This window comes from Sinocyclocheilus grahami, unplaced genomic scaffold (assembly GCF_001515645.1).
Source record: "Sinocyclocheilus grahami isolate Dianchi unplaced genomic scaffold, SAMN03320097.WGS_v1.1 scaffold664.1, whole genome shotgun sequence".
NCBI classification, from domain to species: Eukaryota; Metazoa; Chordata; class Actinopteri; order Cypriniformes; family Cyprinidae; genus Sinocyclocheilus; species Sinocyclocheilus grahami.
Genome location: NW_015505843.1, coordinates 375,316 through 393,269, shown reverse-complemented (window position 1 = coordinate 393,269; position 17,954 = coordinate 375,316). Strand labels below are relative to the sequence as shown.

The following is a 17,954-nucleotide window of genomic DNA, read 5'->3' as shown; positions in this document are numbered from 1 at the left end:
CAACAAAGATGAGGGAAGATCCTTTGAGCACAGTTGATGACTAGGTGACCAATATACAACCAAGTTTTCCCTGGATTCCTCTGTCCTCCTTTTTTTCCCCTGCATCATTCCATCGGGAGTAGAGCCAAGACACCAGGAAAAAGGAGGACTCACTATAGTGAGAAGCACACTACGTCTACGAAACACTACAGTGCATTGCTGAGGGGCACACATCTGTTTGGTTATGGCTTTGTTTGGGACTATATTCACTGGCAAAAATAGACCTTTCCACATTTGCAGGTTACGCCGCAACAGAACTCAAAGTTCGATAAACTTCTACAGCGGCAAATGGGAGACATGGTTTAGATGGTGATTTAGGGCTGCGGGGACCAAAGACTGGATCCTTAGGATACTGGGCCTTGAAAGGGTATTTCACAGTTGGGGAGACAAAAGACTTCATGGGTTGATGACCATAGAATGGTGGGTACATTGGAAAACCTGGATACTGGTGCGGAGGCTGGTATGGGGCAGGGGTAGTTGCAGGAGGGGTCACTTCAACTGGGCTTTGGAAGCCATTCATATAAGGAGGGAGCTTTGGGTACCAGGGATGTTGTAGTTGTGGTGCTGGGGGAACAGCTGGGTCACCTTTAGAGTAAGGATCAAATATTGGCATTGGATACTTGTGAGGGAACATGTGTTGCTGGAAAGGATATTGAAAAGGAGCAGTTGCAGTCATTGTAGGTGGCACAGTGGGAGGCAGGGTAGCAGGTACACCAGGATATGGAGGATACCACCAGGGTCTTCCAAAAGGGAAAGGGTCAGTCATCTGTTGCATGTCAGTTGGGTCACAGACAGCAGGTGTGGTTGGGGCTACGGTTGGCTGTGTCAGAGGACAGGAAAGGGTCACTTCCTGGTCACCGTACATCAAAGGGAGTCGCCTTGCAGTATCCTGAGGAAGACCAAAATAAACGGTGCAAAATGTATAATTACAGAAATTATAAGTTGCGCACATTATGTGAATGACAAGTCACACAAAGTGCACTCAGTTATTCTTAGTCATTTCCCAACATCTTCCTGTGAATGGTGCAGTGACAGCCAGTGAACCAGCAGTAGTCTCCAATGTAAACGAGCATTGAGAGCATGTTAGGAGCAGAGGCTGCCATGATCCATCAACTGAAAGCAGAGAAAGGGTCAAGCTCATGGTTCTTTCAACTTGCATTGAATGCAAATTAAGAGACTTGCCTTTAACTTTAACATAATCTGCTCTGATGCCAAGTGTGACAATCATGCCAGAGGAGAAGCAGGTCATGGAAAGGAGGAGAGAACTCACAGGGCAAGACATTTGCACTGGAGCTCCCATTATAATGAGCGGCAGAATATAACTTCCACCCTGTTAGGAGATGGAGAAATTAAGTTAAAGCCTTCAAAACAAACTCATGAAAAAGGCATCACATGGACGGAATAGAGAGAGCACTTGTCACCTTTATCATGTACACTAACCTGTTTTCTGACATGACAGCCCCGGTATGGAGCAACAAGAGACACATCCCTGCGTGCCCGCTTCAGTGAGTAACCACAGCTTGCTGGCATCTCAGACAAAGGCACTGCTGACTCCTCTCCTGATGGTTGAGAAATTAAGATTATGGGAAAAAAAAAAAAAAAGCCACACACACACCTCACCTCGGTCAACCAGAAAGTATGGCATTCTCTGTCCTGGAATGCGCAAGATCATTGAATCATTGCTACATTGCACAGAAGAACCCAGACGGTGCAACTTAGTGCTAGCAGAGGGAAACCACGCTTAAAAGGAAAAAACAAATCAAGTTAGAGACTCCACAAAAAAAAAATATATATATTATATATAATAATAATAATGATAATAATAGTCCCAATTTAAGTTTAGGATGTCAAATTACCTTCATTTGACAGGTGCCCATCAGACGTCGCTGACCTCAACGCAGAAGTCTTCACATTATTATTATTATTATTAGGTACTGTACCTTGACCACCAATTAAAAGTTTACCAAAACGGACCGTGTTCTCAGAGACTGCTCCATAAGCAACACCTACTTCAGAAAAGACCTCAGGATCAGTCCTTAAAGAAGAACTCAGTGTCACCACAGCCATTGTGAAAAATAAGATGCCCTTTGCCCAAGGCATGGTAAGTTTTCACACAAGAACCAGGAAATTTGGAAAACCTTAACTCTACATATTGACAAATTTACCGAGACATGCTGTGCTATTTGGACTCACTTTTGAATCGCGCAGTGATATTGGATGACCAATCAAATCTGTTCATCAATCAGCTTGTTGTTTTCACCTGTGCCTCATTATGCTTAAGACGGGGACTGAATTTGGAATTTGGAATAGCACACTAGCATATGACTCCAGAGTAATATGCTTGTATGCTACTTGAAATTCAGCCAATACACAGAAAAAATAACCTTGTAAAGACAGGTTTCAGAGGCATAATAGTACATACATATGTTAAAAATAATTAAGTTGTATGGGATACATGAATATACATAAAGCTAGAGAGAGAGAGAACAATAAAATAATGAATTACTAATTTTAATGTATTTTATCCATTACACTCCAGTCAATAAGAATCATCGGTAACACTTTACAATAACAGTACATTAATTATGTACTAATACCTGAATTAATAATTACTTGACTATGAACTAATGATGAGTTAAGATATGTATTAATCAAGAATTAATGAAGAACTAACTTAACTACGACATGAGTCATATGAACTTCTGCATGAATAACACTACCTTAATTACATGTTAACTCCTGCATGTTAGTTAATGTATTAATTATCACTTTGGGCTAAACTAAATCAAACATGCTCTAGAACCAAGATGTATGAAAATGGCACAATGTAAAATTGTTTATAAATTTGCCACCTGCAGCTGTCACAAACATCAGTGAACGACTGGATTTATTGCAATATTTACATTTAACCTAACTCATCCAACACACAACGATGCATTCATAATTAAGAACAATTTCTTCTCATTCCGTTTTGAGTGATTCCACTGCTGCCGTCCTACAATAACGAATTCATTAAGCAGGTGCAATTTTCCAAATTAAAAACCTGCGGGACCCAATGCAACAGGATGCGGAAATAGATAATCATGTTTCGCTCGGTCGCCTCAAACTTGCATTGGATTTTAACCTTAGTGTAAGGTTGAGAGGTCCATCTATCACTGTTTTCCGTGTTCGTAGAGTTAGTTCAGCCAATCAGCCTAAATTATAAACTGACTGCCATAGTAGGAAAAAACATACTATGGTAGTCAATGGGGGCCGAGATCTGCTTGGCTGCAAACATTCTTCCAAATAGCTTTCTTTGTGTACAGCAGAGGAAAGAAACTCATACAGGTTTGGAACTACTTGAGGGTGAGTAAATGAAGACCATTTTCATTTTTGGGTGAACTATCCCTTTAATATCTAACATGGGGGGGGGGGCACATTATTACTAACTCATCATTCATTATTTATAAAGTAACATTAATTCTAGGGGTGTAAGAAAATATCGATACACGTGAGTATCTGCTAGTAATGGAGGATGAAAGAATTGTTCCAGTTCCCATTTCGGTGTACAAAACTGAAGTGTGGCGTGGCGCGGCTGCAGCTTTCTCTAGTGATGGGGGCGTTTTGTGCAGTTGGGGTGGGGCTCGCGTCGTGGTCTTGGCGATTCCATGCAGAACATAAATACAAACTGGAAAAACATGTGAAATCCAAGTGGAAAGGTTCTGAGAATGTTTAACATCTGTATTTATTTTATTGTTTTAAAATTGTTTTGTTTTCTTTAGAAATCCTGCAAGCACTTTATTTTTCATTGATATTAAGCAGATGTAACGCTTTTGTTCAGATCAAAATGTTATGACACTGTGGCCCGGTTTCACAAATGGGGCTTAGCTTAAGCCAGGACTAGACCTTAATTAAATTAATATATTTAAGCAACTTTTACAAAAATGCCTTGGAAGAAAACATTACAGGTGTGCATCTTGACACAGAACAATGAAACTGACATATTTTAAGATATGTCAGAGCAAGATATTTTCAGTTGAGACAGCTCAATCATGCATTTTAGTCTGGGACTAGCTTAAGTCTTGTCTGTGAAACCAGGGGTGTATGTTACAACTGTAAACTTAAAATGTGAACGTTTAAAGCAGGGTTTAAAAAAATAAGTGGTCTTTTTTCATAAAATACATATTAGACATTTAACTAAAGGATCCAGTATTGCTTACAGTATCTTACATTATTACTAACTCCTCATTAATTACTTATAAAATAACATGAATTCATGACTTGTTAATGTACAATTATGTCATGACTTTACTTGGGAGGGCACATTATTACTAACTTCTCATTAATTACACATGTTCTATACATATTCAGCTCATCTAAATCAGATATTTGGTGCTTTTCGGTGGTTTGTAAAGAAGTGGAAGACCAGAGGTCCTGTGGCTGCATTTGGATGGAGAAGGAATTGAATGGTAGGAGGAAAGTTGACATTTTGAAAGGGCAATAGTGGCCCAAAAGAAGAGCAAGAACATTATTATGATATAAAGACAGTAAACCAATCCATAACATAACCAAAGCGATAACCATCATCTCTATGCTAACACTGATTTTAATTTGGAAAATTGCACCTGCTTAATGAATTCGTTATTGTAGGACGGCAGCAGTGGAATCACTCAAAACGGAATGAGATGAAATTGTTCTTAATTATGAATGCATCGTTGTGTGTTGGATGAGTTAGGTTAAACGTAAATATTGCAATAAATCCACTGTCGTTCACTGATGTTTGTGACAGCTGCAGGTGGCAAATGTATAAACAATTTTACATTGTGCCATTTTCATACATCTTGCTTCTAGAGCATGTTTGATTTAGTTTACCCCAAAGTGATAATTAATACATTAACTAACATGCAGGAGCTAACATGTAATTAAGGTAGTGTTATTCATGCAGAAGTTCATATGACTCATGTCGTAGTTAAGTTAGTTCTTCATTAGTTCTTGATTAATACATATCTTAACTCATCATTAGTTCATAGTCAAGTATTTATTAATTCAGGAATTAGTACATGATAATTCATGTACTGTTATTGTAAAGTGTTACCGAATCATCTTACATAAACAAAAAATATTGTGTCCATTGTCTATTTTAAAGCATTTAAATCTGCTATTTTGCAAGTGGAAAGTGCTAAACTTGTTAGTTCAAAGACTAGTGATAGTCACTCAATATGTGAAAGAAAGGCATTGTGTTCTCACTAGTCCACAGAGTTGAGGCATGATGGTTGTAATAGCTGCTGCAGGATACCTCCACCAGTAAGTCCAGTGTTGTCATGCACAGTCATGATTGAGCTCGCTGGAGTTGCTTGGTTTCGGATCACTGACTGGCTGACATTTGCACGGGACTGCTTGTGTGCTTTCCAGTTATTTGGAAACAGTTCAGCCCAGTTCCTATCAATTCTTCTACAAGGCCCTGGAAACCTCTTTAGCAGTCTGCTCTGGCTAGGGATGTGTGAACTTAACAGAAACTGACAGTGACAGAATGTTTTTTTTTCATTGAGGTATGATATTTGCCACCTTACAGGGATAGTTCACCCAAAATTGAAAATTTGATGTTTATCTGCTTACCCCCAGGGCATCCAAGATGTAGGTGACTTTGTTTCTTCAGTAGAACACAAACGAAGATTTTTAACACAAACCGTTGCAGTCTGTCAGTCTTATAATGGAGGTGAAAGGGAATCACGGCTTTGAGAGTTAAAAAAACATACACAAACAAAACCAAATTAAAATGGTGTACAGACGTGACAGTTTTAAAAAAGATGTGCTGCCCAAACTTGGAAGCTCTCTTTATTAAACTGTAAGTCTTTTTATTCACTGCAGGAGTTTTCCTTGTTTATTCTGTTGAGTGAGTACATTCCTCCTGACGCGTGTGTGAGCATGGCGATAGAACAGCTGGCTGATCAGATCACACACACAGAGCAACGTTACCTAGACTCTTTCATTATCATTCTCTGTGATTTGAATTAAGCCAATCTCACCTGCGAACTGCCTAAATACAGACAGCACATCACATGTCCCACCAGGGTCAGCAATATACTGGACCATTGCTACACAGTTTTAATCTCACAGTCCATCTTCTACCAGCCTGCAAGCAGAAACTTAAATCTGCTAAGCCTGTAGTGAGATCTGTAAAAAGATGGACTAATGAAGCAGAGCAGGATTTACAAGCCTGCTTCGAATGCACTGATTGGAGTGTTTTTGAGGCTGCAGCCACTGATTTGGATGAGCTCACTGACACCATGACATCCTACATCAGTTTCTGTGAGGACATGTCTCAAAGCCTGTGCTGTCCAGCTGTCATCCATCTTCACACTGATCTTCAACAGATCACTGGAGCTGCGTGAAGTCCTTCTTGCTTCAAACGCTCCACCATCATCCCTGTACCCAAGAAACCAAAAATAACAGGGCTAAACGACTACAGACCTGTTGCTTTAACGTCTGTGGTCATGAAATATTTTGAGAGACTGGTGTTGGCCTACTCGAAGGATATTACTGGATCTTTGCTAGACCCCCTGCAGTTTGCTTACCTAGCAAACAGGTCTGTGGATGATGCAGTTAACATGGGTCTGCACTACATCCTCCAACTTCTGGACAAATCAGGGACTTATGCAAGGATCCTGTTTGTGGACTTCAGCTCTGCTTTCAACACTGTAATCCCGGATACACTTCTGAATAAACTGGCCCTGTTCTCTGTACCCACCCCCATCTATCAGTGGATCACCAGCTTCCTGACAGACAGGCAGCAGCTAGTGAGGATGGGATAACTCACATCCAACACCCGCACCATCAGCACTGGAGCTCCTCAGGGGTGTGTGCTCTCCCCACTGCTCTTCTCTCTCTACACAAATGACTACACCTCTAAAGACCCCGCTGTCAAGCTCCTGAAGTTTGTGGACGACACTACAGTCATTGGCCTCATCCAGGATGGCGACAAGTCTGCTTACAGACAAGAAGTTGAGCAGCTGGCTGTCTGGTGCAGTCACAACAACCTGGAGCTGAACACACTCAAAACTGTGGAGATGATAGTGGACTTTAGGAGAAACCCCCCTGCACTCCCCCCACTCACCATCATGAACAGCACTGTAGCTGTAGTAGAGTCATTCAGGTTCCTGGGCACCACCATTTCACAGGATCTGAAGTGGGACATTCACATTGACTATTGTAAAAAAAAAAAAAAAAAGGCCCAGCAGAGGTTGTACATCCTTCGCCAGCTGAAAAAGTTCAACCTGCCACAGGCACAGATGACACAGTTTTACTCAGCTGTTATTGAGTCGGTTCTGCCCTGTTCTATAATTTTCTGGTTTGGGTCAGCCAACAAATCAGATATAAGAAGAATGCAACGGACTGCCAGGACAGCTGAAAGGATAATTGGAGTGCACCTGCCCAACCTTCAGGACTTGTACAACTCCAGAGTGAAGAAACGGGCAGGCAACATCATCACAGACCCCTCTCATCCCGGTCACAACCAGTTTGCACTTCTCCCCTCAGGCAGACGCTACAGATCTCCGTGCACTAGAACATCTAGGCATAAAAAACGTTTTTTCCCCCATGCCATCTCCATCTTACACAGAAATGATTATCTGTTTTCTGTAATTCATTTTTCTTTAGCCTTATTTATTTGTTCTTTCTGTTCTCATGTCATGTATGTATGTACCAAAAGCTCCTAAAAAACACAACAAATTCCTTGTTTGCACACACTTGGCGAACAAATCTAATTCTGATTCTGAAACTGTTGCTTCCTCATTTGTTCGCTCCATCATCCAGCCTGTGAACCAGTAACTGATCAAAGCCATCTTGAAGGACTTCTCAGTTCTCTAATTGCACTGCGAGGAGGCAAGTAATGAAGAGTGAGGAAGTTTTAAGTAAAACACACTGTAGCGTCTGGAACACTCCAACACACAATATATATTTTGTTAGCTAGATTTCACAAATACTTTGTAACACCCCAGGACGCCGAACAAGACCCTGGTTTCATGGTAACCCGATACATTTACAACCTTGTGGAATGCGAGCCGGCTCTCATTCTGCTTTCTCCAGAAACAAGGGGTAAAAATGCACAGGAGAAATGGACTGTTCTACTAATTAATTCATAGGAAAACCTTAAAATTGGACAGCAGATGACAACCCCCTTACCACAAAATGTGTGGAAAGCTTAATTTTGATTTGATCAGGCTTTGTGGACAACAAAGGATGCCCTTTGTCTTCAGATAAAACAACACTACCTCTTGTGGTGAGGGACGTTAAATTAACATACAGTAAACCCCATTCAGGAAGTGCTTTGTTGTGGAGGGCAGGATAAGGACTTCAGCATTCCATTGATCAAAGACTGATCCAATCACCATGTGCTCTTTCGCTGATCACAGTCCCTCATTTTTGAGACTTAAGTGTGAACGACCACTCAGACTGACCAAACCAGTTTTGCCTTGTGGCTTCACAAAATTGTTTAAACCTTCTTCAAATCCATTTACAGAACTGTATAGACTTAATGAGTGCGGTGTGTGATACAACATTGTATGCAACCTTACCTATTAAGGTATATACACCGTATATATCCATCAGCATGGCGCCGCAAATGGCAGCAAGGACGCTGAGCTCCGCAATTCTTCTATTGTTTTTGTTTGTTTGTTCTGTGTTTTGTCATTCTTCTTCTATAAGTTTTACCAGAGACGAACTGCTTAACATTAAGCAGCACATCCCGGACAACATTTTTCCGGTTTTTGATTATTCGGACGTTTTGTTGGACATTCTAGTCGGAGGTACAGCGGTGTTGTTCAAACGCGTGTGCAGACCCAGAAGAGGGAAACGCGCCGGCGCCCTAGTGAAGCTCCGCGCACGCGGGTTTCGGACTGCGCTCCCAAGCATTCATCTCGCGAATGTCCGTTCCCTTCCTAACAAAACGGATGAACTTCTTCTCCTCACCCGCACCAACAAGGACTTTTCAAACTCTGCTGCACTGTGCTTCAGTGAAACCTGGCTGAGTGAAGCCATTCCGGACAACGCGCTTCATCTGCCGGGCTACCAGCTGTTCAGAGGGGAAAACCAGAGGTGGTGGATTGTGTTTCTACATCAACGAAAGTTGGTGTTCAGATGTAACAACGCTGAAAAAGGTATGCTGTCCTAATTTAGAGGCACTCATCATAAACTGTAAACCGTTCTACTCGCCGCGGGAGTTTTCCTCTTTCATTCTTGTGAATGTGTACGTGCCTCCGGACGCTAAAAAAAACTACTCAGAAAAGCTGAGAAAAGAGCTTTCAGCAAACGATTCAGCATCAGTATGGACTGGTCTGAGGAACATCACCATCTACAAGACACCACCCCCACAGCTTGCAGAGAATCAACAACTGGCTGACGATCTAAATGTGTTTTACAGCAGATTTGAAAAGGATCGTCTACCACCCCCCATCCGCTCTGATCTGCACTTCACACCTTCACCTACCACCCCTGCAACCCACCTCCCTCCTTCCCCCACCATTCAACCTGTTTAAGGTCTGTGTAGAGGATGTGAACCGGGTCTTCAGGAAGCAGAAATCTAGAAAAGCTTCTGGCCCAGATGGTGTTTCACCTGCCTGTTTAAAAGTCTGCGCTGACCAACTGGCCCCCATCTTCACACAGATCTTCAACAGATCATTGGAGCTGTGTGAAGTGAATGCATGGGTCAATATTCGTTTACATCCATTGATGTTTGGCCTTCATATTTTCAGAACAATGAGTATATTAATCTGGAATTGCTTTGACAAGTGAATTATGCATAGGAAAAACCTCAAAAACTTTAAGCTATGAGGGACCATGCCATGGCCACCTCAGACAGCATAAGCCAATCAAAATGCTGGATCTGAAAAGTGCCAACTTGTAAATCCCTCAGGAAAGATTAAAAGGTTCACAAGACAAAGTGCTAAGCTGTTGTTGCTCTGTGCATTAAGTTACACATCTAACCTTGATATCACTACATTTTGGTGCCCTGTGTGAAGCTACCAAATCTTGAAATCACTACACCAGACATCCATCAAGTATTTCTTAAATAACCAAACCTCAACTAAATGAAGGCAGATCCTTGGAGCACAATTAATGATTTTAAGTGATTGACTGACCAAGAATATTCCAATATACAACTAAGCTTTCTTTTGATTCCGCTGTCCTGGTTTTCTTTCCTTGCATTATTCCTTCCGGCGTAGAGCCAAGACACCAGAAAAGGAGCAAGAAAAATGAGAGGATGCACTACAAGTAGAGAGAAGCAAACTACTTCTACAAAACACTACTGTGCATTGCTCAGGGGAACACATCGGTTCTGTTATGGGAACATTCACTGGCAGAATGACCTTTCCACATTTGCAGGTTATGCCGCAGTAGAACTCAAAGTTGGATAAACTTCTACAGCAGGGAATGGGATACTTCAATGCTTTTTACATTCCATTTGCTCAAACAACAAGAAAAAGCCACAAAACCATTAAAGTCAAAACTTTATTAGGCTTACACCCAACAAATATATTGGTTAATTTGTTCTGGTGTCAAAAGCAATACCACTTCAGAGTACACTCATCTGCTCAATCGAGCGAGTTATCTACAAGACCTGTAGAATGAGGATAACCGTGCAGGAGAAGATGGTGATTTAGGGCTGCGGGGACCAAAGATTGGATCCTTAGGATACTGGGGCATTTCACAGTTGGAGACACAAAAGACTTCATGGGTTGATGACCATAGAATGGTGGGTACATTGGAAAACCTGGATATTGGTGCGCAGGCTAGTATGGGGCAGGGGTAGTTGTAGTTGCAGGAGTGGTCACTTCAACTGGGCTTTGGAAGCCAGTCATATAAGGAGGGAGCTTTGGGTACCAGGGATGTTGTGGTGCTGGGGGAGCAGCTGGGTCACCTTTGGAGTAAAAAGTATCAAATATTGGCATGGGATACTTGCGAGGGAACAGGTGTTGCTGCAAAGGATATTGAAAAGGAGTAGTTGTAGTCATTGTAGGTGGCACAGTGGGAGGGAGGGTAGCAGGTACACCAGGATATGGAGGATACCACCAGGGTCTTCCAAAAGGGAAAAGGTCAATCATCTGTTGCATGACAGTTGGGTCATGGACAGCAGGTGTGGTTGGGGCTACGGTTGGCTGTGTCAGAGGACAGGAAAGGGTCACTTCCTGGTCACCGTACATCAAAGGGAGTCACCATGCAGTATCCTGAGGAAGACCAAAATAAACCAGTAAACGATGCAAATGTATAACTACAGAAATGCCACATTATGTGAACGACAAGTCACATCAAGTGCACTCAGTTATTCTTACCGTCACTTCAACAGCTTCCTGTGAAGGGTGCGGTGACAACCAGTAGTCTCCAAAGTAAACGAGCATTGAGAGCATGTTAGGAGCAGAGGCTGCCATGTTCCATCAAGTAAAAGCGGAGAAAGTGTCAAGCTCATGGTTCTTTCAATTTGCATTGAATGCAAATTAAGATACTTGCCTTTAACTTGAACATAATCTGCTCTGATGCCAAGTGTGACAATCATGCCAGAGGAGAAGCAGGACAAGGAAGGGAGGAGAGGACTCACAGGGCAAGACATTTGCACTGGAGCTCCCATTATAATGAGCGGCAGAATATAACTTCCACCCTGTTAGGAGATGGAGAATTTAAGTTAAAGCCTTCAAAACAAACTCCTGAAAACGCATCACATGCACAGAACAGAGACTGAGCACTTGTCACCTTTATCATGCACACTAACCTGTTGTCTGACATGACAGCCCCGGTATGGAGCAACAAGAGACATCCCTACGTGCCCGCTTCAGTGAGTAACCACAGCTAGCTGGCATCTCAGACAAGGGCATTGGGAGGAGAGAAAAAAAATAAATAAACAAATAAAAAATAAAAAAAACCACACACACACACACACACACCACCGTCAACCAGAAAGTGTGGCGTTCTCGGTCCTGGAATGCGCAAGATCATCGAATCATTGCACAGAAGAACCCAGACGGTGCAACTTGCCGCTAGCAGAGTGAAACCACGCTTAAAAAGGAAACAAACAAACAAAAAAAGACTCCACCAAAAAAAAAAAAAAAAGTTTAAGATGTCAAATTCACATTATTATTATTAGGTACTGTACCTTGACCACCAATTAAAGGTTTGCCAAAACGGACCGTGTTTTCAGAGACTGCTCCATAATGCAGAGTTCACACTGCACGATTTTAGCCCGATTTTTCACTCGCAAATCGGTGCTCGTTCCCGCAAGTGACAATCACACAGTGTGAATTATCAAAGACGCGATCTGAGGGAATTGCCGACACCTGCAAAAGATGTCAAATTCACATTATTATTATTAGGTACTGTACCTTGACCACCAATTAAAGGTTTGCCAAAACGGACCGTGTTTTCAGAGACTGCTCCATAATGCAGAGTTCACACTGCACGATTTTAGCCCGATTTTTCACTCGCAAATCGGTGCTCGTTCCCGCAAGTGACAATCACACAGTGTGAATTATCAAAGACGCGATCTGAGGGAATTGCCGACACCTGCAAAATATTTGGCATGCTAAATATCTGGAGCTGTCGGCGATTCACAATCATGCAGTGTGCAATGATTTCTGACTGAAAACTACATCGGCGATGACCTACAGCCAATGAGAGACCAAGATACAGGGCAGAGGGAAATTCAGGGAGGAGACCAGAATTTGAATAGATATATGAACAATTATATCATACAGAAACAAGCACAAACATTTGCTTGACCAGCCACAACATCAGCATAACAGTTACTGCAAAATTATTTACCTCCAACTCTCTTTGTAGAACACCCAATCCCTGTTCCCTGCATAATGTTTTTCTTTTTCTCCTTGTAGCTGGAAATCAGCACACAGACAATTTGCGGGCTCTATATATTTATTTTTTTTAATAATTACAGTCTTGCTCGAGAACTCCGGTCTGACGCACGTGGTTTCTCGCGTTATTTCCTTTTCACTTCTCGCGGGTGTTTTGTTGTGAAACGTAGTTTGCGGACCAGACAGAGCTGTCGGCAATTCTTCCTATTGTGAAGTCATGCAGTGTGAAACCCCCTGTCGCCGATCCATCGTGCAATGTGAACACAGTAGCAACTGAATGCTACCCCAGATAGTCACGCAGTGTGAAAACAACGGCGATCCGACGAGTTTGAGCACCGTGCAGTGTGAACTCGGCATAAGCAACACCTACTTCAGAAAAGTCCTCAGGATCAGTCCTTAAAGAAGAACTCCGTGTCACCACAGCCATTGTGAAAAATAAGATGCCTTTTGCCCAAGGCATGGTAAGTTTTCAAGCAAGAACCAGGAAATTCACAGTTATTGGAAACCTTAACTCTACAGCTTGACAAGCTTACTGAGACATGCTGTGCTATTTTTACTCACTTTTGAATCGCTCAGTGATATTGGATGACCAATCAAATATGTTCATTAATCAGCTTGTTGTTTTCACCTGTGCCTCATTATGCTTAAGACAGGGACTGAATTTGCAATAGCATATTAGCATATGACTCCATAGTAATATGCTTGTATGCTACTTGAAATTCAGCCAATACACAGAACATTTATGTTGTCTTTATTGATAGGACTCATTAAGTTAGAGTAAAAGTATGTTATTTTGGACTTTGGAAAGACAGGTTTCAGAGGCATAATAATACATACATACGTTAAACAGAATTAAGTTGTATGGGATACATGAATATACATACAGTTAGAGAGAGAGAGAACATTAAAAATAAATAATTACTCATTTTAATGTATTTTATCCATTACACTCCAGGCAATAAGAATATAAGCTTACATAAACAATAAAAATATTGTATCCACTGTCTATTTTAAAGCATTTAAATCTGCTATTTTGCAGGTGGAAAGTCATAAACTTGTTAGTTCAAAGACTAGTGATAGTCACTCAATAAGAGAAAGAAAGCCATTGTGTTCTCACTAGTCCACAGAGGTGAGGCATGATGGTTGTAATAGCTGCTGCAGGATACCTCCGCCAGTAAGTTCAGCGTTGTCATGCAAAGTGCATATTTGCACGGGACTTCTTGTGCTTTCCAGTAATTTTGCAACAGTTCAGCCCAGTTCCTATCAATTCTTCTACAAGGCCCTGGAAACCTCTTTAGCAGTCTGCTCTGGCTAGGGATGTGTGAACTTAACAGAAACTGACAGTGACAGAAATGTATTTTTTCACTGAGGTATGCTATTTGCCACCTTAAATTGATTTCCAGAGACATTTTTACTGTTATATCGCCAATTTTTCTAACCTTATTATATGTACGCATCATCTTTTATGTCAAATCAATAAACTCAATAAAACACTATAGGCTGTTGCCAATCAAATAAAATTTATTTTGATGTATTTACACTGCAATTACAATAGCATAAATAGTGTTTCTAAAATATAGACTTTTTCATTTAGATTTTTTGAATATTGAAATTGTTTTTTGTTTTTTTTCATGAAATTATACTTTAAATTTGAAATAAACTCTCAGTAGGTGGTGGCTTATCTTAATGAGTCACTGGGTGCTTCTCAGTGCTCAACAATATGAACAAGATGGCGCCGTGGATAGCAGCTACGGTTTGTAGCTCCTTGGTACTTTTTTTGTTTTTTTTTGTCCTGTTTTAAGTAACTTTTTTTCTGATCAGCTTTGCTAGAAATGAAGACATCAGAAATAGCACACCAAACAACTTTTTGCCTATTTTTGAGCAGTCAGACGATTTACTGGACAATCTAGTCGGAGGAGCTGCGTTCCTATACAAGCGCTCCAAGCGACGCAAACGCGCTGGCGCTCGTGAAATTCCGACGGCACGGTTTTAGGACTCCACTGTCGCTGCACAAACAAGGACTTTTTAAAATCTGCCATGCTTTGCTTCATGGAAACCTGGTTGACCGGCGCCATCCCGGAGAGCAGATCGCGTCACCGAGTCGTCGGGGAAATCGAGAGGTGGTGGATTATGTTTTTATATCAATGAAGGCTGGTGTACAGACGTTTTTAAAAAGATGTGGTGCCAAAATTTGGAAGCTCTCTTTATTAACTGTAAGCCTTTTTATTCGTTGCATAATTTTTCCTTGTTTATTTCTCCTGATGCGTGTGTGAGTGTGGCGATAGAACAGCTGGCTGATCAGATCACACACACAGAGCAGCGTTACTCTTTCATTATCATTCTCTGTGATTTTAATAAAGCCAATCTCACCAGTGAACTGCCTAAATACAGACAGCACATCACATGTCCCACCAGGGACAGCAATATACTGGACCATTGCTACACAGTTTTAAAGGATGCATACCACTCTGTCCCCCGAGTGGCCCTGGGACTCTCTGATCACTGTTTGTTCCATCTTCTACCAGCCTACAGTCAGAAACTTTAATCTGCTAAGCCTGTAGTGAGATCTGTAAGAAGATGGACTAATGAAGCAGAGCGGGATTTACAAGCCTGCTTCGACTGCACTGATTGGAGTGTTTTTGAGGCTGCAGCCACTGATTTGGATGAGCTCATTGACAAGTCAAGTCAAGTCACCTTTATTTATATAGTGCTTTTAACAATACAGATCGTATCAAAGCAACTGTACAGCATTAATTAGGAAAATAGTGCGTCAATAATGCAAAATGACAACAGTAAACACTTCATTTTCAGTTAAAGGCAGTTCATCATTGAATTAACTGATGTCATCATCCTGCTCACTTCAAAATAGTATCTGTGCAATCAAGTCGTCGATATTGCTGGAAATGAAGTGTCCCCAACTAAGCAAGTCAGAGGCGACAGCGGCAAGGAACCAAAACTCCATCGGTGAAAGAATGAAGAAAAACCTTGGGAGAAACCAGGCTCAGTCAGGGGGCCAGTTCTCCTCTGGCCAGACGAAATTGTTCAGAGGACTCAACTGGTTCCTGTGGTCTTGTCCCGGTGGCCGTCTAGGAGACAAGGTCTTCACTGGGGATCTGTCTCTAGGGCTCATCTAGTTGTCCTGATTTCTGCTGACATTCAGGGCTGTAGAGGTCCTCTCTAGGTGCTGATCCACCATCTGGGCTGGATACGTATTGGATTCGGGTGACTGCAGTGACCATCTGATCTGGATACAGACTGGATCTGGTGGCTACGGTGACCTTGGATTAAGAAACAGACTAATATTAGCGTTGATGCCATTCTTCTAACGATGTAGCAATACATCGGGTGTTATGGGAAGTGTTCCCGGTTCCGGTTGTCCTAATTAATGCAGCCTAAAAATCCTTTAACGGATTTGAATATTAGAAATGTGTTAGTGATTTATGTGTAAGCCAGGTTAAAGAGATGGATCTTTATTCTAGATTTAAACTTACAGATTGTGTCTGCCTGTCTGCCTCTCTTAGGTAGGTTATTCCAGAGTTTGGGCGCTAAATAGGAAAATAGTATCTGCCGCCCGCAGTTGATTTTGAGATTTTGATTATTCTCAAACTGCCAGAGTTTTGAGAACGCAGCGGACGTGGAGGACTATAATGCAGTAAGAGCTTGTTCAAATACTGAGGTGCTAAACCATTCAGGGCTTTATAAGTAATAAGCAATATTTAAAAATCTGTACAATGTTTAATAGGGAGCCAGTGCAATGTTGACAGAACCGGGCTAATATGGTCATACTTCCTGCATTTTGGACCAGCTGGAGTTTGTTTATTAAGCGCGCAGAACAACCACCCAATAAAGCATTACAATAATCAAACCTTGAGGTCATGAACGCATGAATTAACATTTCTGCATTTGACATTGAGAGCATAGCTCGTAATTTAGATATATTTTTAGATGGAAAAATGCAGTTTTACAAATGCTAGAAAGTGGCTTTCAAAATAAAGATTGCTATCAAATAGCACACCTAGGTTCCTAACTGATGACGAAGAATTGACAGAGCAGCCATCAAGTGTTAAAAGGTGTTATAGGTTATTACATGCAGAGGTTTTAGGTACTATAATTAACCACTGTTTTTCCAGAATTTAGCAGTAAAAAATTACTCGTCATCCAGTTTTTTATATCGACTATGCATTCCTTTAGTTTTTCAAATTGGTGTGTTTCGCCAGGCCGCGAAGAAATATAGAGCTGAGTATCATCAGCATAAGTGAAAGCTAACACTGTTTCCTGATGATATCTCCCAAGGGTAACATGTAAAGCGTGAAAAGTAACGGCCCTAATACTGAGCCTTGAGGTACTCCATACCAAGGTTATTTTCATAAACGAAAACTAAAACGATTGATGAAAAAACAATTTCGTAAACTGAAATAAAATAAAAACGTCAAAATATTTGAAAAACTAAAACAAAACGAAACTAACAACAGGTATTAAAAAACTAACTGAAATAAAATAATAATTATCAAAAATAAATCATCGTTTTCGTATTCATTACGTTCTCACACCTTGGCGGAAAAATATACGAGCTGCATGGAGGTTTAGGGAAATAGCCTACCTGTAATGGCACATCACGCACATGGGGTTATCGAGACGGAAAGCAGTTTCAAGCCTGCACGGGTCCTGTTTGGTAAACGTGCACCAGCAGTATTTAACAGAACACGCAACCCATTATCGGACAGCAGCATTAATTTAATTCTGTACCAGACCAGAACCGTTTGACATAAAGGCCGCAAGTCGCTACCAGAACCGCACTCGCATTAAATCTATTACATCAGGTAAGCAAGATTATTTATTTTCTCATGTAACACAAGCAATCAAACCAACATTAGGCATTCTAAGTTGCAGTGGCGGGCCGTGCATTTTACACCTAGGCCTTCAGTGGCGTCCTACATGAATTAATCCATCTCTTCATACCATCATAATGATGCCACAGCTATAGAAACCATAAATATTACACAGTAATGCAGTATAACAGGGCACTACATAACAGACAGGTATCTTATGTAGCGAGAATGAATGCCATTACTAAAGAAAGAA

The 17,954-nt window shown here is 41.3% G+C and overlaps 1 protein-coding gene across 1 annotated transcript in view; it reads right to left on the bottom strand.

Annotated features, from left to right (window-relative positions):
• Positions 1 to 265: 265 nt before the first annotated feature.
• The window catches only part of LOC107558894 (proline-rich protein 36-like), a 52,928-nt gene continuing 35,239 nt past the window's right edge, over positions 266 to 17,954 (bottom strand). Inside the window, exon 6 of the mRNA XM_016242591.1 lies at positions 266 to 928. Coding sequence (XP_016098077.1) covers positions 281 to 928 — 648 coding nt within the window. The 3' untranslated portion in view covers positions 266 to 280. The remainder of the gene's footprint in view (positions 929 to 17,954) is intronic.